General features: G+C 29.0%; 6 protein-coding genes across 6 annotated transcripts; 1 reads left to right on the forward strand and 5 right to left on the reverse strand.

Moving 5' to 3' along the window:
- The first annotated feature begins 1,029 nt into the window (after positions 1–1,029).
- LOC130895989 (zinc finger protein OZF-like) lies at positions 1,030–4,407 on the forward strand. Its single transcript, XM_057803694.1, has 2 exons — positions 1,030–1,470; positions 2,526–4,407. The coding sequence occupies exons 1-2, from the start codon at positions 1,182–1,184 to the stop codon at positions 3,653–3,655; spliced, it is 1,419 nt and encodes a 472-aa protein (XP_057659677.1). The 5' UTR covers positions 1,030–1,181; the 3' UTR covers positions 3,656–4,407.
- A 273-nt stretch (positions 4,408–4,680) lies between these two features.
- On the reverse strand, positions 4,681–7,500 carry LOC130895983 (zinc finger protein ZFP2-like). The gene is made up of 2 exons (XM_057803689.1): positions 6,943–7,500; positions 4,681–6,858 (listed from the first exon to the last, which is right to left on the reverse strand). The coding sequence occupies exons 1-2, from the start codon at positions 7,205–7,207 to the stop codon at positions 5,390–5,392; spliced, it is 1,734 nt and encodes a 577-aa protein (XP_057659672.1). The 5' UTR covers positions 7,208–7,500; the 3' UTR covers positions 4,681–5,389.
- A 128-nt stretch (positions 7,501–7,628) lies between these two features.
- Positions 7,629–10,140, reverse strand: LOC130895984 (uncharacterized). The gene is made up of 2 exons (XM_057803690.1): positions 9,413–10,140; positions 7,629–7,984 (listed from the first exon to the last, which is right to left on the reverse strand). The coding sequence occupies exons 1-2, from the start codon at positions 9,941–9,943 to the stop codon at positions 7,973–7,975; spliced, it is 543 nt and encodes a 180-aa protein (XP_057659673.1). The 5' UTR covers positions 9,944–10,140; the 3' UTR covers positions 7,629–7,972.
- Positions 10,141–10,817: 677 nt separating this feature from the next.
- On the reverse strand, positions 10,818–13,565 carry LOC130895982 (uncharacterized). The gene is made up of 2 exons (XM_057803688.1): positions 12,928–13,565; positions 10,818–12,134 (listed from the first exon to the last, which is right to left on the reverse strand). The coding sequence occupies exons 1-2, from the start codon at positions 13,489–13,491 to the stop codon at positions 12,087–12,089; spliced, it is 612 nt and encodes a 203-aa protein (XP_057659671.1). The 5' UTR covers positions 13,492–13,565; the 3' UTR covers positions 10,818–12,086.
- Positions 13,566–14,418: 853 nt separating this feature from the next.
- Positions 14,419–16,829, reverse strand: LOC130895981 (zinc finger protein 665-like). The gene has a single exon (XM_057803687.1). The coding sequence runs from the start codon at positions 16,721–16,723 to the stop codon at positions 14,609–14,611; it is 2,115 nt and encodes a 704-aa protein (XP_057659670.1). The 5' UTR covers positions 16,724–16,829; the 3' UTR covers positions 14,419–14,608.
- A 588-nt stretch (positions 16,830–17,417) lies between these two features.
- Positions 17,418–19,409, reverse strand: LOC130895985 (zinc finger protein OZF-like). The gene is made up of 2 exons (XM_057803691.1): positions 19,014–19,409; positions 17,418–18,835 (listed from the first exon to the last, which is right to left on the reverse strand). The coding sequence occupies exons 1-2, from the start codon at positions 19,306–19,308 to the stop codon at positions 17,496–17,498; spliced, it is 1,635 nt and encodes a 544-aa protein (XP_057659674.1). The 5' UTR covers positions 19,309–19,409; the 3' UTR covers positions 17,418–17,495.
- Positions 19,410–19,495: the final 86 nt, after the last annotated feature.

Here is a 19,495-nt window from a genome sequence, read left to right on the forward strand (position 1 = left end):
ATATATGTTTTAAAACGGTGAAACCAAATATACTGCAAAAATGGCTTCAGAAGATGTTACAGAAATCTACGAGTTGCTGTTGGAAGATTTTGAAAAACTTTTGTAATATTTACTTAATTATACTTCTTAATCAAAAATAAAACAAATAAAAACATTAGTTTTTTCATTCAAACAATTCTATGGAGGGAAAGTTTTGAAAATATTATTAATTAATTATCTGTACAAAATTTTTCATACTTAGTGAGCCTAAAACCGTTGTAAACACTGATTTACGGTACTATATGTTTGAGGATAGAAAATTATTTTATTTTAAAATCTTACTGACAATAATATGTATATAAATAACTTTATTTACTTAAATTCACATGCAACTAAAGTTGTCTTCTATTTTAACAAAATTATTAAAATAATTAACAAAAGAACGAGATGAAGTGAAAACAGCCCATGGGATCTGTTTTCAATATAATGTTTAACTGATTTATCTTCAATCAAATGACTTCAAATGAATTGATTTCAGTTTTTAAAAAGAAACAAAATTATAATATTTGGAGCATTTAATTCTCAAATATGTTGACTGTGATTAGGACGTCTTTGATTTTTAGTTTATTGTGATTCATATTATTACTTAATACACTTTCAGAAATTCCTCAATATTTTTTATGTGCATAAATAAAATCATCGTAAATATAAATTTCTTCCTTAATGACTTGTTGCTCTATATTGCTTTCCTTTGAATGATATTTATTACAATAAATAAATGACAACCGTAATAAATTCTTCTTCTTTTTTTATTCAATCTGTATGGCCTCGTTATAAGACAGGAAGATATTATTTATTGCCAGTGTAACATTGTAGAATGATAAAAATACAAAATCGTCATCTGTATTTATATCATTGATTTTATTGTTTTATTTCGTTAAGAAAACGTTTAAGAGTAGGTTTAAGAAAACGTTAATACAGATGAGAATTTACTGGTATTATTTTTATCCATATATTCGTAAAGTGCGACAACGTCGTAGTGCAAATGACATTTGGCATCTGACTTTAGCGCTATGGTGGTTTCTTAAAGGTTTTATGTTGAAGTAGGTTGTAAACTTATGTTGATGAGTTTATTTATAAAATTTCATGGTTAAATAAAAGAAATAATATTTAAAAGTATTTGTAATCATCTACATATTACAATGGAAACATACCAACCCATGGAAAGAGTTATTAAGGATGAAACAATAGACATTTTTGAAAATTCTCTTTGGAATATCAAAATAAAACAAGAATTTTATAATGTAGCTCATAGTGGCCTTGATCTAATCAAACAAGATTCAATTGACGATTTAAATAATGATCAAATATTTGAAAAATATGAAGTTTCAGTAAAAACTGAAAGTGATATTCCCAACAACTCTAACTTATGTTTCAATGAAAAGAAGTCTAGATATTCAAAATTGAAATCAGATAGAATCAAAATAAAAGGTTAGTTAATAAATTCGTTATTATTGTTTAGATTTTAATAGATAAAATGACTCGCGTGATGTTCGTACATTATACAGGGTATAGTCGTGTTTGTTGTCAAAAAGGGATTTTCAAGTATCTCATACTATTATTGATCAGATTGTAGTGGGAAAAAATATTCCTTGTTAAAAAGGCTTTAGTAATTATCTGTTATTGGTCAGATTTTAATAAAATAAATCAACTTATGGGCTACACGGCTGTGGGGTTTGGTACGTAAGATGGGGTAGGGGTGGAGACTCTAAATATGTATGTACCCTGGGCTTATCAGACCTGTAAGCAGAATTATTTATTTTAAATAGTGATTTGAGCACGCAAAAGTCGAAAATGTCTGAAAGTCACAATTATAATGAACTTTTTATCATCCAATATCACCTAACACCTAAACAACCAAATTGATAAAGGTACTTGGCTGCGTGGCCTGAGGTTTTGGGTTAAAATAAAAAAAAAACAAAAAGGTTATGTTAAGTTAGTTAGGTATCGTTTCAAACTGTCGTGAGTTATTTCAAGCAATTTCTTTTCAAATTTTATGCGATTTTTTCGGTTCAATACCTTTTTTGTTCAATTATAGTTGTAGATTCAATTTTTCATAATTCTTCTTCTTTTTTATTTGCACAATGAATGGTGGCACCTTTTGATTCCTCACCTCCAACCTAACCTATATATCATACGTCATCCATTTCAGTTATTGACATGAACCGGAAGTCTTACCGACTCTCACATGTCATTTGTACATTATACAGGGCATAGTCAAAAAGGAATTAGCACTTATGTCTATTATTATTGGTCGAATTGTAGTGGGAAAACCGGTACGTTCGTTCGTTGTACAGGATAAAGTCGTGATGAAATATATTCGACAAGCATTAGTAATTATTGGCATTTTGAAAAAACTCTTTGACAGTTTTATTTTGAGTACCATTCGAAATTTCATACTAAGAAGGACTTTCTTGAAACATTTTTATTTCATCTTCTAGAATGATTTGAATTTTGAAAAATTGACATCAATTTTTTAATTATAGGTTCGTTAATAAAAACGACAAAATTAAAACACAACGTGTACAATGGAATTGCAATTTGTGATGTTTGTGGTAATATGTATACAAAGCAAACAGACTTTTTTCATCATTTGTCAACAAAACATCTCGTAATACAGAAGAAGTTACGTGTTATCAAAGCGAAAAAGTTAAAAAAATCGTTTCATCACACGAGGCAAAAACCATTTAAATGTGACATTTGTTCGGAACAATTCTCAGACGAAGAAGTCTTCAATAGACATTCGGTTTGTCACACTGTAAATAAACCTTTCAAATGCGACATCTGTCCAAAGTCATTTTCACATAAATGCCATTTAAATAGACATTTACGCGGTCACGCTGGATATAAACCATTCAAATGTGATATATGCTCGAAAACGTTTTCTCAGAGGGGGCATTTAAATGCCCATTTACGTTGTCACACTGAAGAAAAACCTTTCGAATGCAACATTTGCATGAAGTCATTCTCACGAAAAGAAAATTTGAATAGACATTTATATAGTCACACTGGAGAAAAGCCGTTCAAATGTGATGTTTGTATGAAAACTTTTTCTCAGAAGGGGCATTTGAATGTACACTTGCGTTGTCATACAAGAGAAGAAAAATTCAAATGTGACGTTTGCTTGAAAACATTTTTACACAAAGGTCATTTGAATATACATTTACGCCGTCACACTGTAGAAACACCATTCCAATGTGACGTTTGCTTAAAGCTATTCTCCTATAAATGCTACTTAAATAGACATTTACGTTGTCACACTGGATACAAACCGTTCAAATGTGATGAATGTTCGAAATCTTTTTCCCAAAAAGGGCATTTAAACGCACATTTACGTTGTCACGCAAGTGAAAAACCATTCGAATGTGATATATGTTTTAAATCGTTTTCACATAAAGGTCATTTGAATATCCATCTGCGTCGTCACACAGGAGAGAAAACATTCAAATGTGATATTTGCTTGAAGTCGTTCCATCAGAAAAGTCATTTAAATAAACATTCGTATATTCACACCGAAGAAAAACCATTTGAATGTGAATTTTGTTCGAAATCTTTTTCACAAAAAGGATATCTTTATAAACATTTACGTTATCACACAATAAATAAAACTATTTAATATGTCATTTGATGGCAATTATTTGCATAAATTCTCATATACACAAATTATCAGTTTATCAAATTTTTAATGAAAATTGTCAGTAATTCGAAATTAAAAGATCGAATTAAGTCAAAAAAAGAAGGCGAATGTATTGACAGTTGACGTTTATAGATGACAGTAGAATGTTTATATTGAAATATTTTTAATTAAAGAAAATACTACAAAAATAAATTCAAAGAGTGTATAAGAATGCATAGATTAGAAAAATTATCAATTTTTGGTTTCAGTTAAAGCAAGCTACACTTCGTGCAATGCATTGTTTTGAAAATAATATTGCTTTCAAAGTAATGGTATGTACATTATTTGTTTCATATTAAATATGTAACTGAAAATTCTTTCTTCTCATACATTTGAAAATGGTATTAAAAATAAACAACTTCATTAATAGCAGCATTTTTTAATTGAATACTGTTTTTTCAACAATTTTCTGTAACTGAAACTACTATTTCTGGCTATGATTACAAATAGTTATAATCTAGAAAGGCATGTCGTTATTTATTAACCAATTATTGTATTTAGATGTTAAATAAGTGATTTATTCAGAAAAGTTTTTGTTGGTTCAATAAATAATATAATTTGTATGATCTAAAATATATTTATTTTGTATAAAAACTGGTTATCAACTCGATTGATTTCAAAAATGTAGTACAATGTTGTTGTAGTAGTTGAAACTATCATGTATGGCTATGCTAATATATAATTTTTTCAAATAGTGTCAATTATTATGAAATTATAGCCAATTATTGTGAGTTTAGCTGTTTTGGTTTCAGTTTATTCAAAAGTGGTTTCTTTTTAATGGTAAACCAATAAACCAATCTACACTGCTCTGAATCATCAATTCGTTGTTGTTTTTGATTGACTGTGAGTAAATACGAAATCATCCTTCCAATGGATTGAAACTTGACATTTCATTCGAACAAAACTTGTTATTTTTATATATTCAATTAGTTATCTCATGATAGGATATAGGAAAATTAAACACATAAAAGGCGGCACTTTTACTAAATCTTTATCTACTACGACCTTTACAAAACAAAATCGATTTTACATACCAAATATTCGTTATAAAGGTTGCTTAATTGATAATTGTAAGTTTATAAAACGTTATTGACCTGACCCATCACTACCAGTTGACCATCAAACGTTAACTGGATACACATCTTTGTTAACAAGAAACGATAAACGCGAGGAGTGTCTAGATAGTCAGCTACTAGCCCCAAATTAACCCCAGCCCGTCTACAATATAACACGAGATTAGACTAAATGGACTGACGAACAATGAGTCGAAGACGTGGCTGCATAGTAGCGATAGACGAGGACGAGTTTACAGAAGAACTGGAGGAAGATTTGCGCAGTGTTGTATAATAGAAAACGTGGATTTTTGAGGAAGTTTCTGGATGGTTTGGACAAGCATCTCAATGGAGGCAATCAAAACCAGATAACCAGTACTATTTAGATACAGACAGATGTTTTTCAATGTCACAGTTACCAGGAAAAGTAACGTAACATTGCTCAATAATTTTTTTGTTATCATTTATTTGAGTAAATAATAAAAAGTCAAAGATAAGTGTATTGTTTCTTTTCAATTGCAATTTAGGTGTGGGGGGCCATTGTGGTGATGAGATTGTCAGACAGCGGCACAGAAAAATTTTGTGGCGATGCAAATATATTTTCAAAAACCAATTTGTGAGTTCAAATTAATTTTTTGTGAAAATTTGTATTGAAAGGCTTTTCCCTTGTATGACTCGTCATATGTGTGTTTAAATGACTTTTTTGCGTGAACTTTTTCAAACAAATATCGCATTTGTGAGGCTTCTCCCCTGTGTGATTAATCATGTGTGAATTTAAATTGCTTTTCTGTGTGAAAGCTTTCAAACAAAGGTCGCACTTGAAAGGCTTTTCTCCTGTATGGAGAAGCGAATGCGTATTTAAAACAGTTTTCCTTGAAAAACTTTGCAAACAAATGTTGCATTTGAACGGCTTCTTTCCTGTGTGACTCAAAAAATGTCTGTTCAAATTACTTTTATGTGAAAATGTTTTCAAACAAATGTCACATTTGAGTGTTAATCCATTTGCTTTCTTCGAATCCTCTTTTATTCCTGTGTCGACATTGTCAGTAGTATCGACCTTACATTTAAAAGGCTTTTGCCTTGTGTGACTTACCAAATGTGAATTTAAATGACCTTTTTGTGAAAATGACTTTGAACAAACGTCACATTTGAATGGTTTTTCACCCGTATGACAACGTGTGTGTGAATTTAAATTACTTTTCTGAGAAAACTGCCTCGAACATGTGTCACATTTAAAAGGCTTTTCTCCTGTGTGACTAAGAACATGTGTGTTCAAATGACTTTTGTGAGAAAACGTTTTCAAACAAATGTCACATTTGAACGGCTTTTCCCCTGTGTGACTGAGCATATGTGATTTCAAACTTATTTTTTGTGAAAACGAATTCAAACAAATGTGGCATTCAAAAGGCTTTTTCGCAGTGTGATTGAACATATGTGAATTTAAATTGCTTTTATGTGAAAAAGCTTTCAAACAAACATCACATTTGAAAGGCTTTTCACCTGTGTGACTAAGCATGTGTGAATTCAAATTATTTTTTTGTGAAAACTGTTTAAAGCAAATATTACATTTGAAAGGCTTTTCCCCTGTGTGACCAAGCATATGAGAATTTAAATGGCATTTTTGTGAAAATATTTTCAAACAAATGTCACATTTGAACGGCTTTTTTCCGGAGTGACTACGCAAATGTCTGTTTAAACTGCTTTTATGTGAAAAAGTTTTTGGACATATCCAACATTTGAACAACTTTTCACTTTTCACAGAACTATTTAAATCACTCTCCTTTACCAAGAGCCTGAAATTCTCATTTCCATAAGTTTTCCAACTATCTTTAAACTCTTCTGTCAATTCAATTCTGAAGACTTCACTTTCATCAAGATTTTTTGGAATGCTTGTAATTCCCCTTTTGATATAACTCCTGTTTTTGTCATAAAATTTAATGCTATACAATTCATTTCTTTTTATACAATGCTTTGTAGGAAAATGATATAAAAATTCTAGTTGTTTAGTATATAAATTTCCACAATATAGACATATCATCAACCCCATAGCATTTGGTTTGACATGTTTTCCATTTCTTAGCAGTTCTGAAACTGTCAAATAATATTGGAGTCAATTTGGTGAATGTATGCATGCTACAGATGTAATACGTAAAATATCAATTAAGTTTTACTCACCTTTAAATTTAATTTTTTTTTTATGGTTAACTTTCAAATTTTTTTGCGTGTGTCTCATGTTTGGAGTTTTGATAATATCCTTAGATATTTTTTGTAGTTCAGCTGTATTTGATTCATCATTTATTTCTTGTTTAATTGAATTTTCACTTTTTATTTTTTTATTTGGCATTTTTAGCTTCAGTACTTCTTCAATCGAGTTTTGCTCTATATTGCAAACAAAATTATCACTAACAATTATTTCGTCCTTAACAACTTTTTGTGCCATTTGCAATTTGTGTATGTGATTGTATTAATTTCATAAGCAAAAAAAATATTCCAAAATTGAGTATTAAACTTTCTGAACTTATGTTGATAGTATTTTAACTTAATGATATATTAAAAGTCAAAACAGTTCTTCTTCTTTTTTATTATCGTGTATTGTAAAGTCACCTTGGAGCAAATATTGAAATATAAGGCATAATTCTCTATTTCGAAACAAATTGGTGTAATTATTTTTTATCAATATCAAGACTACTTTCAACCTATTGGTTCAGTCATCGAACTCGATAATAACTTTGGAATTTTTCCAATATCAGTTTAAATCAATGTTTTGATCAAATATATTAATGCTGAAAATTTCGTAAAACAAAGCAATAAGCAAATTTTGAATAACTCAACATAAAAGACTCAATATATTCTGAAAAAGAAGAGGAACAAGATATCAGTTAGATTCTTGAAACTAAGAGAATAATTTGAGAAATACTTAAACTATTTTATGGCTATTATATTGCTAAGAAATGGCTTCTGATGAATGCAAAAAGAAGATACCCTTAACTATCTCAAAACTATCGCTTTCTGTTTTAAATAACCGGAATTCAAACTTGTATAATTTCCGAAAACTTGATCCAAAATAAGTTTAACTGTGAATGTTAATTATTTTGTTGGTAGCTTGGATCCCATATAAGAGAGGCATATTCCAGTTTTGGAAAAACGAATGCATAAACACGTTGACTGCCAACTATGAAATGATTTACCAACTGACGAATTTTTTTTACATATTGAACTAAAAAATATTTTTTTTAAAAGCCTGCATTTTGTATACCTTTCAGTGACAACTATGTAGTTAAATTAACATTTTAATGATAAATGAAATTGTGAAAGTGGCTTCTGCTTCTGTGTTGAAAAGTAGCTGTCGAAAATTCAGTTATAAAGTTACAGTGTGTTAACTGTTGATATAAATAACATACAGTATGATGGTTAAAAAAAAATATCCCAAAAATAAGAAGAATTATATATTTTGAAAATGTTTATTTAGTTTTCTGTTTGACATTTTTTTATTTAAATTGAAATGAGTTCTTCAAGTGTGTTTAAGCGAATGTGTATTTAAACTACTTTTCTGTAAAAAAGTTTCCATACAAAAATCACATTTGAATTTTTTCTCCCCTTGATGAATGAGCATATGAGAATTTAGAGAACTTTTATGTGAAAATGTTTTAAAACAAATGTCACATTTTAAAGGTTTCTCTCTAGGGTGACTGCGCAAATGTTTACTTAAACTACTTTTTTGTGGAAAACTTTTTGTACAAATGTCACATTTGAATGGTTTTTCCCCAGTGTGACTGTTTAAATGTGACTTTAAATTAACTTTCTGTGCAAATGTTTTTGAACAAATTTCACATTTAAAAGGCTTCTCGTCTCCGTGACTTAATGAATGTCTGTTTAAACTACTTTTTAGCGAAAAAGTTTTTGAACAAAGGTCACATTTGAAAAGCCTTTCCCCTGTGTGAATTACCATATGTGAATTTAAATAACTCTTTTGGGAAAATGTTTTTAAACAAATATCACATTGGAAGGGCTTTTCCTCTGTGTGGCTGAGCAAATGTCTGTTTAAACTATTTTTTTGTGAAAATGTTTTTGAGCAAATGTCACATTTGAACGATTTTTCACCTGTATGAATGAGATAATGCAGTTTCAAGGTTGTTTTTTGGGAAAACGTTTTCATGCAAATATTACATTTAAAAGGCTTTTCTGTTGCATGACTGATTTTATGTCTGTTTAAACCACTTTTTTGTGAAAACGTTTTCAAACAAATATCACATTTGAAAGGCTTTTCTCCTGTGTGAATGAGCGTATGCGAATTTAAGTAACTCTTGTGTGGAAACGTTTTCAAACAAATGTCACATTTGAAAGGCTTTTCTTCTTTATGAACATGCGAATGCATGTTTAAACTACTTTTACATGAAAAAATTTTTGAGCAAATATCACATTTAAAAGACTGTTTTCCTGTATGAATTTGTAAATGTATATTCAAACTACATTTACGTGTGAAAGTTTTAGAACAAATGTTACACTTGAACGGCCTTTGTCCTAAGTGACTAAGTATATGAGATCTTAAATGATTTTTTCGTGAAAATGATTTTGAACAAAGATAACATTTAAATGATTTTTCACTTATATAAGACTCCATTGATTGTCGATTTGTATCACTTACTTTTGAAATCAATTCTTCATCTATACATGTCCTAAAATCGTCTTCTTGTAGCTCTATTGCTAATTCATGTTTAACAACTTCAATTTCATCTTTTAAATCACTTTCCAAAACATCAATATCATTTCCAGAATCACTTTTATGAATGAATTCAGTCTTTCTTTTTATACAATGATTCCTTGAAAAATGACATAAAAATTCGACTCGCTTTGTGTATAAATTTCCACAATAAACACATATTATAATCCCTTCCATAGTATTTTCTTCAATACATTTCCCATTTCTTAACGATTCTGTCTTTTTCCATATAACATTCAAACATTTAAATTTATTTTGTTTATGAAAAACGTCATTTTTTGTTTTAACTGGAATCATGAATTTTTTATTTATTCGAAATCTATCAGAAACTTGTTTACTTGGATGTGTTATATTCCATTTTACATCTACATCTTCAATAAATTCTTGTTTTACAACTCCATTCCAAAGACAATCATTGTTAATAACTATTTCTTTCTTTACAACCCTTTGTTCCATTTCTTTACGTCTAGACTTGTATTCATAATAATAATGGCATTTCGGAAACTACAATCTGGTTAATACGACTATAATCTGAATGTTCGGTAAGTAATCCGGATCACTTTCACTTACGAAATTGAAGGAAGTGACTTGAATCTCAATTTAGATCAGTTTGATATGTCAAAATTTATCAATGAATATAAATCAATTCTTATTAACGATCTAATTAAATTTTCAATTTTTTAAACTTGGGTTATTATGCTTTTTTAATTTTCTGCATAATAAAAATCTATTGTTAATATTGATACTTCTTAGTTAAGTTCTTTATTACAGAAAAACCATAAATATATCAAGTGAAAAATCACGACATTAAACAGAATGCACTATTCAAAAACTCCAATCAATCAATCGGCAATCGATGATCTATCTCATCCAGGGTTATAACTAAAACTGAACGAAGTGAACAATCTCGTGGCTGTTATCTTGCAATGAAATAGCTTTTGATCAAACAGAAAAAGAAGATATTTATATTTGTAATTGTCATAAATGTCACTTTACTTCAATTTTTATTCATCATTAAAGATAGTTGTTAGTCCACCGTTCTATGCAAAACATAATTTTGACAATTCATGGCCTTTATTAGAAGTAAAGTAAATACAATAAGAGTTTTGTGAACGCGCCTAACATTTCTTGAAAAAATAACCCAATCATTAAAAAGTTCCTTGTAAAAATTTGTTTTTTTATCTTTTACATTCTGTTTGCAAAAAGCCCTGGTCAGATTATAAAATATTAAGAATTATACTTAATGGATGAAATAATGTTTCATACAATTATTCAATTCATTTAAGTACAATGTGATATTTAGAAAGAGGTAGGTACATTAATGAAACACTTATTTGTTTTTTTAATTTATTGTAAATAAAAAACTACTTATACATATAAAGTTACAGAATAATGTTGGAAGGAATGATTGAAGAATTTTTTGTAATTCTAGATTCAATAATAAAATTACATAAAGTTATATTTTGTTATGCAAAACCATGATAATTCAAAGTCAAGACTTTGCTAGGTATAAGTTTATGTACAAATATCACATTTCATTGACTTTTCTGTTGTGAGACTGTTTGAATGTTAATTTGAATCATTTTCCTGTGTGAATTTTCGCAAATAAATGAACAGCTTATCTTTTTACTTCTTAGACCTCTTATATATCATTTTGCTGATAAATTATCTTTATTTTAAATCTCTTTGGATTGAAATTTCGTTTGAAAGCACTAAATCTTGACGTTTCGACCTATTTCGGTTTTTATGAAAAGTCATATTTTGAAGTAGGTTAAAACGTTATGAATTTATGCTTTTAAACGAATTTTTAATTAAAAGAGACTTAAAATCGAGATAATTTATCAACAATAACATCGATTTTTCCTTCCTTATTACCATCAGAATATCGAGATTTTCCGTTTATTGAAAACAGAAAAAAAAAATACATGAAACATTTCCCATAACAACGGTTTGATCTAGTCCGAAAATATAATAAAAAAAATCGATTCAAAGTGATACTTAGTTCCAAAATTGATCATATAAACCTCGATTCATTCTTCTATGTTTAAAAATTTGTCTGAATATATTTCTGTATATATTTTATACAGTAAACCAAATGTGTATATACATACACTTTCAAGGTTATGTTTACTAACGAACCAGAATCTTTTTAAGTTTCTTAGAATATATTTTGTGACTTAGACCCCTTATTGCCCCAAGGTTTCCAAATGTTTAACAGGCTTTTGGTCTTGGTGACTTAGTAAATGTCTATTCAAACTAGTTTTTAGTGAATAAGTTTTGGAACAATTGCCACATTTAAAAGGCTTTTCCCCTGTGTGAATTGTCATATGTGAATGTAAATAACTATTTTTTGAAAATTTTTTGTAGCAAATGTCACACTGGAAAGGTTTTTCCGCTGTGTGACTAAACAAATGTCTGTTGAAAGTATTTTTTTGTGAAAACGATCTCAAACAAATGTGACATTTGAAAGGCTTCTCCTCTTCGTGACTAAATAAATGTTTGTTTAAACTATTTTTATGTGGAAATGTTATGAAACAAACGTCACACTTGAAAGGCTTTTTATCTTTGTGACTCACCAAATGTCTGTTCAATCTACTTCTTATTGGAAAAGTTTTTGAACAAAGGTCACATTTAAAAGGCTCTTCACCTGTGTGAATAAGTTTGTGTGAATTCAAATAACTTTTTTGTGAAAATGTTTTCAAACAAATATCACATTGGAAAGGCTTTACCTCTGTGTGACTAAGCAAATGTCTGTTTAAAATATTTTTCTGTGAAAACTTCTTGGAGCAAATGTCACATTTAAAAGGCTTTTCTCCAGTGTGAATTGAAATATGCGAATTTAAATAACTCCTCTGTGAAAATGTTTTTGAACAAATATCACATTGGAAAGGCCTTACCTCTGTGTGACTAAGCAAATGCCTGTTTAAAATATTTCTTTGTGAAAAAGTTTTCAAACAAATATCACATTTGAAAGGCTTTTCCACTGTGTGACTAAACGAATGCCTGTTCAAACTATTTTTTCGTGAAAACGTCTTCGAACAAATATCGCATTTAAAAGGTTTTTCTCCAGTGTGAATTACCATATGTGAATTTAAATAACTTTTATGTGAAAACGTTCTTAAACAAACGTCACACTGGAAAAGCCTTTCCCCTGTGTGTTTAAATAAATGTTTATTTAAACTACTTCTACGAGAAAAACTATTTGAACAAATATCACATTTGAAAGGCTTTTTTCCTGTGTGAGTTCGCAAATGTATGTTCAAACAACCTTTACGTATAAAAGATTTACAACAAATGTTACACTTGAATTGCCTTTCACCTTTATGACTAATTATATGTGAAATTAAATGACTTTTTCGTGAAAATGCTTTTGAACAAATATAACATATGAATAGCTTTTTATCTTTATGAGAATGCACTTGTTTGTTTGAATCACTTACCTTTGAAAACAATTCCAAACCCCTATCTGCATGTGTCTCAAAATCGTCTTTTTGAAGCTCTGTTTCTAATTCATTTTCCACTTCTTCAATTTCATTTTTTACATCATTTTCCAATATACTAATATCAATAGTTTCATCTTTAGTAGGATTTTTATCAATAAATTCAGTTTTATATAATACATTTCTTTTTATGCAATGATTCCTTAAAAAATGACATAAAAATTCGACTCGTTTTGTGTATAAATTTCCACAATAAACACATATTATAATCCCAGCAACAGTTATTTTTTTAATACATTTCCCATTTATTAACAATTCTGTAATTTTTTTCCATATAACATTCAAACATTTAGATTTATTTCTTTTATTGTGTTTATTATCATTTTCTGTTTTAACTGGAATCATGTATTTTTTATCTATTTGACATCTATCCCAGTCTTGTTTACTTGGATGTGTTATATTCCATTTTTCATCTATATCTTCAATAAATTCTTGTTTCACAACTCCATTCCAAAGACAATCATCGTTAATAACTATTTCTTTCTTAACAACCCTTTGTTCCATTTCTTCACGTATAGAGTTTTATTTATAATAATAATGAAGTTTGGTCAATTAAAATCGGGTTAATATGATCATGATTTCCATGTTCGGTAAGTATTCGAATCACTTTCATTCGACATTACCTCAGATCACATCATAAGATATGTTCTATGCAAATCACGAAACTCAACAGTTGCGTTCGGTAATTTTGTTCGTGAAACAGAACGAGCGATTTGTTTCACTTGATGTACAGATTGATCGTGGTAATTGCCGAACAAAAAAACGAGAAAAAAACTTAAACTACTTAGAATGCTGACTGGGAGACGTAGAGAGGATGCCTTCTGATCATTACCCGCGGTATTAATTATTATTTCATTTTTTCTGAAAGTATTGATTAATCCTATTTGTTTAAATATGTGTCCTAGATCTACCACATTTTTCGCATATAAATTTAAATCAGTGAATCAGTTACGTCTATGGTTTTGGTGACGCAAATTCTTAGCTGTTATATTGCAAAGTGGATTCTGATGGAATAAAAAAGAAGATTCGGTTATATGTCATAATTATTTGAACTGAGCATAAATGTTTATTAATCTTGCATCTGATTATTCAGGCGTTCTGGGCATAATCATATTTGCTATAATTTTTATTAGTTGAGATTATGGTTATTATTTATAGTACTTCAACTAGATACTTTTCTGAATTTGTCTATCACAAGTTCGAAAAAAGCCCATGTAAGACTTTAATGTATTGAAAATATAGATTTTTAAATATGTAACTTAAGTTTGTTGTGTAAAACAATTCAATTCACTCAATTGTGTTAACATCTGAAGATCTCAATGGTATAAGTCGGTAAAACGCCATTTATTAGGTTAAAGAAATTTTGAAGTATAAATATACAGTGTGATGGCTAAAAAGATACATAAATAAAACGCAATTAACATAACCGTTTATATTTAATTTAAATGAAAGATTACAAAAACTTATGAAGCTATAAAACACTGTTGAAAATAAGCATTTAGAATTTTTTTTGTATTGATTCAAAAATTATACGGGGAAAACAGTATTTATTGCAGTTTGTGGTGTTGAATTATTGTTCTGTTTGTGGGATCATTTTTTTATGATTCAAAACCATAATAATTTAAGATCCAATTCTAGTGTGAATTTTCATATGCTTTTTCAAATTCCTTTTCTGAGAGAAATATTTCATACAAATATCACATTTGAATGGTTTTTCTCCTGTGTGGCAAAGCGAATGTATATTTAAATTACCTTTCTGTGAAAATGTTTTGAAGCACACTTCACATTTAAATGGTTTTTCAACTATATGAAGTAGAGAATGCATATTTAAACTACATTTTTGCGAGAAAGTTTTCATACAAATTTCGCATTTGAATGGCTTTTCCTTCAAGTGACTGACCATATGTAAATTTAAAGAGCTTTTGTGTAAAAACGTTTTTAAACAAATATCGCATTTGAAAGATTTCTCTCCTGAATGTATTCGCAAATGTTTATTCAAAGTACTTTTTTGAGGAAAAGTCTTCGTACAAATGTCACATTTGAATGGCTTTTCCTCTAAGTGACTGAGTACATGCGAGTTTAAATGACATTTTTGTAAAAATGATTTGAAACAAATGTTACATTGAAAAGGTTTTTCTCCTGAATGATTACGTAAATGTGTATTCAAACTACTCTTCCTCAAAAAAGTTTGTGAACAAATGTCACATTTAAATGGCTTTTCCCCTGTGTGACTAAGTAAGTGTCTGTTGAGATTTCGTTTGTGTGAAAAACTTTTCAAACAAATATCACACTTAAAAGACTTTTCCCCGGTGTGGCTGAGCATATGAGAATTCAAATGACTTTTTTGTGAAAATATTTTTGAACAAACATCACATTTGAATGAGTTTTCTCCTGTGTGAATTCGGGAATGTGAGTTTAAATTAGTTTTCTGTGGAAATGTTTTTAAACAAATGTCACATTTGAATGGTTTGTCCTCTAAGTGGATAAGCAAATGTCTATTTAAACTACTTTTGAGTGAAAAACTTTTCAAACAAGTGTCACATTTGAATGACTTTTCTCCTGTATGGAAAAGCAAATGTGACTTCAAACTACTTTTCTGCAAAAATGTCTTTGAACAAATGTCACATTTAAAAGGTTTTTCTTCGGCATGACACATCGAATGCCTGTTCAAACTACTTTTTCGTGAAAAAGTTTTCGAGCAAACGTCGCATTTGAATGAATTTTCCATTTTATGAAGAAGTGAATGTAAATTTAAACTAGCTTTATGTGAAAATGTTTTTAAACAAATGCCACATGTGAAAGGTTTTCTCCCTGTGTGACTGATCATATGTGAATTTAAATTACTTTTCTGCGAAAACATTTTCATACAAATTTCGCATTTGAAAGGTTTTTCTCCTGTATGACTAAGCATATGTGAATTTAAGTAACTTTTTTGTGAGAATTTTTTTGAACAAATATCACATTTGAAAGGTTTTTTTCCTGTGTGAATATGCAAATGTAAATTTAATGAACTTTTGCGAGCAAAAGTTTTAGAACAAATGTCACATTTAAAAGGCTTTTCTCCGGTATGAATCAGAATATGTGAATTTAAATGACTTTTTTGTGAAAATGATTTTGAACAAATATAACATAAGAATTGCTTTTTACCCTTGTCAAACTGCCCTTGTTCATTTGAATTACTTACCACTGAAAACACTTCCATGCCCCCATCTAAACCTTTCTCTGTTTTTAATTTTTTTCCATCTTCTACAATAATATTCCCCAAAATACTATTATCAACAAGTCTTCTTTGGTGAAAACTTTTATTTTTATGGTGAAATTTAATCCCATAAAATTTTTTTTGTATTATATGATTTGTTGTAAAGTGGCACAAAAATTCAACACGTTTTGTGTAAAAATTTCCACAATATACGCACATAACAATCCCAGCAATAGTATTTAGTCTAATATATTTCCGATTTTCTTTCAATCTATTTCTTTTGCATATAACATTCAAATATTTGGTTTCATTTTTATTATATTGATTATTGAAACTGTCTTTTTCTGCTTTAACTTCAACCATACATTTTTCATCTATTTGGAACTTATTCTTTGACTCATCAATTATTTCTCGTTTAATATCATTCATATTTATAGCTAGCGCTGGATCTTCATCAATAAATTCTTGTTTAACATTATTGTTATAAACATATTCATCGTTAATATCTATTTCTTTCTTCACACCTTTTTGCTCCATTTCTTTATGTGTAAATAATAATCATATGGAGGGTTATAATAAAACTAAGATATGTTTAACACCATGGTGTAATATTACACCATGTTTAACACGACATTTATGTGAACGTTCAGAAAGTAATCGCTGTCAAACAGAAACTGAACGAAGTGATTGAGATTACTAGTGTATGAATAGTATAAATTCCATTATAGTCAGACAAGGCCGGCTTGAGGACCCATGTTGTTGTTCATAAATTTGTGGTGATTTTATTGTTTATATTCGCCAGTGTTTTTCTTTGCTTTTTTTTATTATTATACAAACAAAAATTTCATTTATCTTTATATATTTCCTTTTGTTATAAGCAAATTTTCTATTATAGTTATAAATTCGTATTTTCTATTTATTTGCGGAACAGAAAAGTTCCTGTTGGGTTATATTTAAAATATATATATAAATTCAGTTTTTTTAGCTCCTTTTTAATCAAATTTGTTCTACCTACTCGTTCCATCTTCAGTAATTAATTGTTCACCCTATCTGAGTACCAGTTATTTAAATACTTTAATTGGGACCGAATACCACTTCCTGGGGAAGAATCTCCAGCTGGAGTATTTTTTTAGATTTGTTGTGATTTTAGAAAAACCGGTAAAAATCACCAGATGTCTGTGGTGGTATCCTGACAGAAGGAAGTTTGTGGTTAAGGGTTAAAAAAAAACAGTTTTCTAAACAATTCCGTAATTTTATAATATTATTGGCAGATAATATAAATTAAATTGTAAAGCATAACAATCTCAACTCAAGAGCCATCTACTAGGTGACTTTGCACATGTTTATTCAAATTCTTTTTCCGTGAAAAAGTTTTTGAACAAATGTCACACTTGAATGGCTTTTCCCCTATGTGACTAAGCATGTGTGAATTTAAACTATTATTATGTAAAAATGTTTTAACGCAAACGTCACACTTGAAAGGTTTATCTGCTGTGTGAATGCGCGAATGTCTCTTCAAACTACTTTTATGCGGAAAAGATTTCGTACAAATATCACATTTGAATGGTTTGTCCTCTGAGTGACTGAGCATATGTAAATTCAAATGTCTTTTTTGTGAAAATGTTTTCACACATATGTCACATTTGAAGGGCTTTTCTCCTGTGTGAAGAAGCAAATGCATATTCAAATTACTTTTCCTTGGAAAACTCTGTAAACAAATGTCACATTTGAATGGTTTGTCCTCTGAGTGACTGAGCATATGTAAATTCAAATGAATTTTTTGTGAAAATGTTTTCACACATATGTCACATTTGAAAGGCTTTTCTCCTGTGTGAAGAAGCAAATGCTTATTCAAATTACTTTTCCTTGAAAAACTCTGTAAACAAATGTCACATTTAAATGGTTTTTTTCCAGTGTGGCTTAACATATGCGAATTCAAGTTACTTTTTTGTGAAAACGTTTGCGAACAAATATCACATTTAAATGGCTTTTCTCCTGTGTGACTATGAATATGCGAATTCAAATTACTTTTCTGTGAAAATGTTCTCAAGCAAATGTCACACTTGAATGGTTTTTCTCCTGTGTGGCTAAGCATATGTGAATTCAAGTTACTTTTCTGGGAAAACGTTCTTAAACAAATGTCACATTTAAATGGTTTTTCCCCTGTGTGACTAAACATATGTAGATTTATATAACTTTTTTGTGAAAACGTTTTTAAACAAATTTCACATTTGTATGGCTTTTCTCCAGTGTGATTTAACAAATGTCTGTTTAAACTACTTTTACGTGGAAACGTTTTTGAACAAATGTCGCATTTAAATGACTTTTCACCTTTCAATTTTCTAATTAAATTGCTCTCTTTTGAAAACGATTTTACATCTTCATCAACGTATGGATTGAAATTATTGGTAAAGCTGAACTCCTGCAACTCTGGTTTAAATTCATTTTCTAAAACTTCATCTTTCACCTTCTTATTGTAACTAGTTTTGAAGTGAAATTTATTCATATTTATTTTTTTTCTCTGAATACAATGATTTGTTACATAGTGACAAAGAAATTCGTCTCTTTTTGTGTATAAATTTCCACAATATAAGCATATCATTAACCCCAAAACATTTGGTTTTATATATGTCCCATTTCTTAGCAGCCCTGTAATAATTAATAACAATGCTAATGACTTTTTCACAAATTTGAATTAAAAAATCTATCAAGCAAGCTAACTACATATACTTGTAAACAATATTAGTTTAATATTCAGATTAAGAAAACTCCCATTAATCTATTTCTCCATAGAAAAGTATAACAATAAAGACAATAAACAACTTACCTTTTAACTTAATTCTTCTATCACAAATCACTTTTAAATACTTGAATTTCTTTCTACTTTGGTGTTTATTAATAATTTTTTTTTCTCTTTTAATTGCAACCATACGATCCTCAAATGTTTTGGATGTAATTGAATCGCCAATTATTTCTTGTTTAATTTCATTGATACTGTTCCATTTCTCATTTACGTAAATAGCTTTGGCAGTATCTTCCTCGAGTAATTCTTGTTTAATATCTTTATTCCACATATAATAATCGTTAATAAATATTTCTTTTTTTACAACCCTTTGCTCCATTTCGTATCAGTTGTAAAAAATTTGATAATGGAGTATTTATAATAACTTTCTTCTTCTATTTCTTTATCGTACACTAAATTACCAGGGTAAGTTAGACATCGTTTCTTTATGTTTTTATTTATGGATAATGATAATTATTTGTGATACTATCGTCTCTGAGGTATAAAAAGAAGAAGATTTTGAAATC

The sequence above is a fragment of the Diorhabda carinulata genome, chromosome 6 (assembly GCF_026250575.1).
Source record: "Diorhabda carinulata isolate Delta chromosome 6, icDioCari1.1, whole genome shotgun sequence".
In the NCBI taxonomy this organism is placed as follows: Eukaryota; Metazoa; Arthropoda; class Insecta; order Coleoptera; family Chrysomelidae; genus Diorhabda; species Diorhabda carinulata.

Excerpts from the sequence above, each read along its gene's own strand:
- LOC130895985 (XM_057803691.1), bottom strand. The coding sequence starts at position 19,308 with ATGGAGCAAAGGGTTGTAAAAAAAGAAATATTTATTAACGATTATTAT. Across the intron at positions 18,836-19,013 it reads TAGAAGAATTAAGTTAAAAG|GGCTGCTAAGAAATGGGACA; the intron begins GTAAGTTGTTTA and ends TAATTATTACAG.
- LOC130895981 (XM_057803687.1), bottom strand. The coding sequence starts at position 16,723 with ATGGAGCAAAAAGGTGTGAAGAAAGAAATAGATATTAACGATGAATAT.
- LOC130895989 (XM_057803694.1), top strand. The coding sequence starts at position 1,182 with ATGGAAACATACCAACCCATGGAAAGAGTTATTAAGGATGAAACAATA. Across the intron at positions 1,471-2,525 it reads AGATAGAATCAAAATAAAAG|GTTCGTTAATAAAAACGACA; the intron begins GTTAGTTAATAA and ends TTTTAATTATAG.
- LOC130895984 (XM_057803690.1), bottom strand. The coding sequence starts at position 9,943 with ATGGAACAAAGGGTTGTAAAGAAAGAAATAGTTATTAACAATGATTGT.
- LOC130895982 (XM_057803688.1), bottom strand. The coding sequence starts at position 13,491 with ATGGAACAAAGGGTTGTTAAGAAAGAAATAGTTATTAACGATGATTGT. Across the intron at positions 12,135-12,927 it reads GTTTGGAATTGTTTTCAAAG|GTGAAGAGCCTTTTAAATGT; the intron begins GTAAGTGATTCA and ends TTATTCACACAG.
- LOC130895983 (XM_057803689.1), bottom strand. The coding sequence starts at position 7,207 with ATGGCACAAAAAGTTGTTAAGGACGAAATAATTGTTAGTGATAATTTT. Across the intron at positions 6,859-6,942 it reads AAAAAAAATTAAATTTAAAG|TTTCAGAACTGCTAAGAAAT; the intron begins GTGAGTAAAACT and ends ATTATTTGACAG.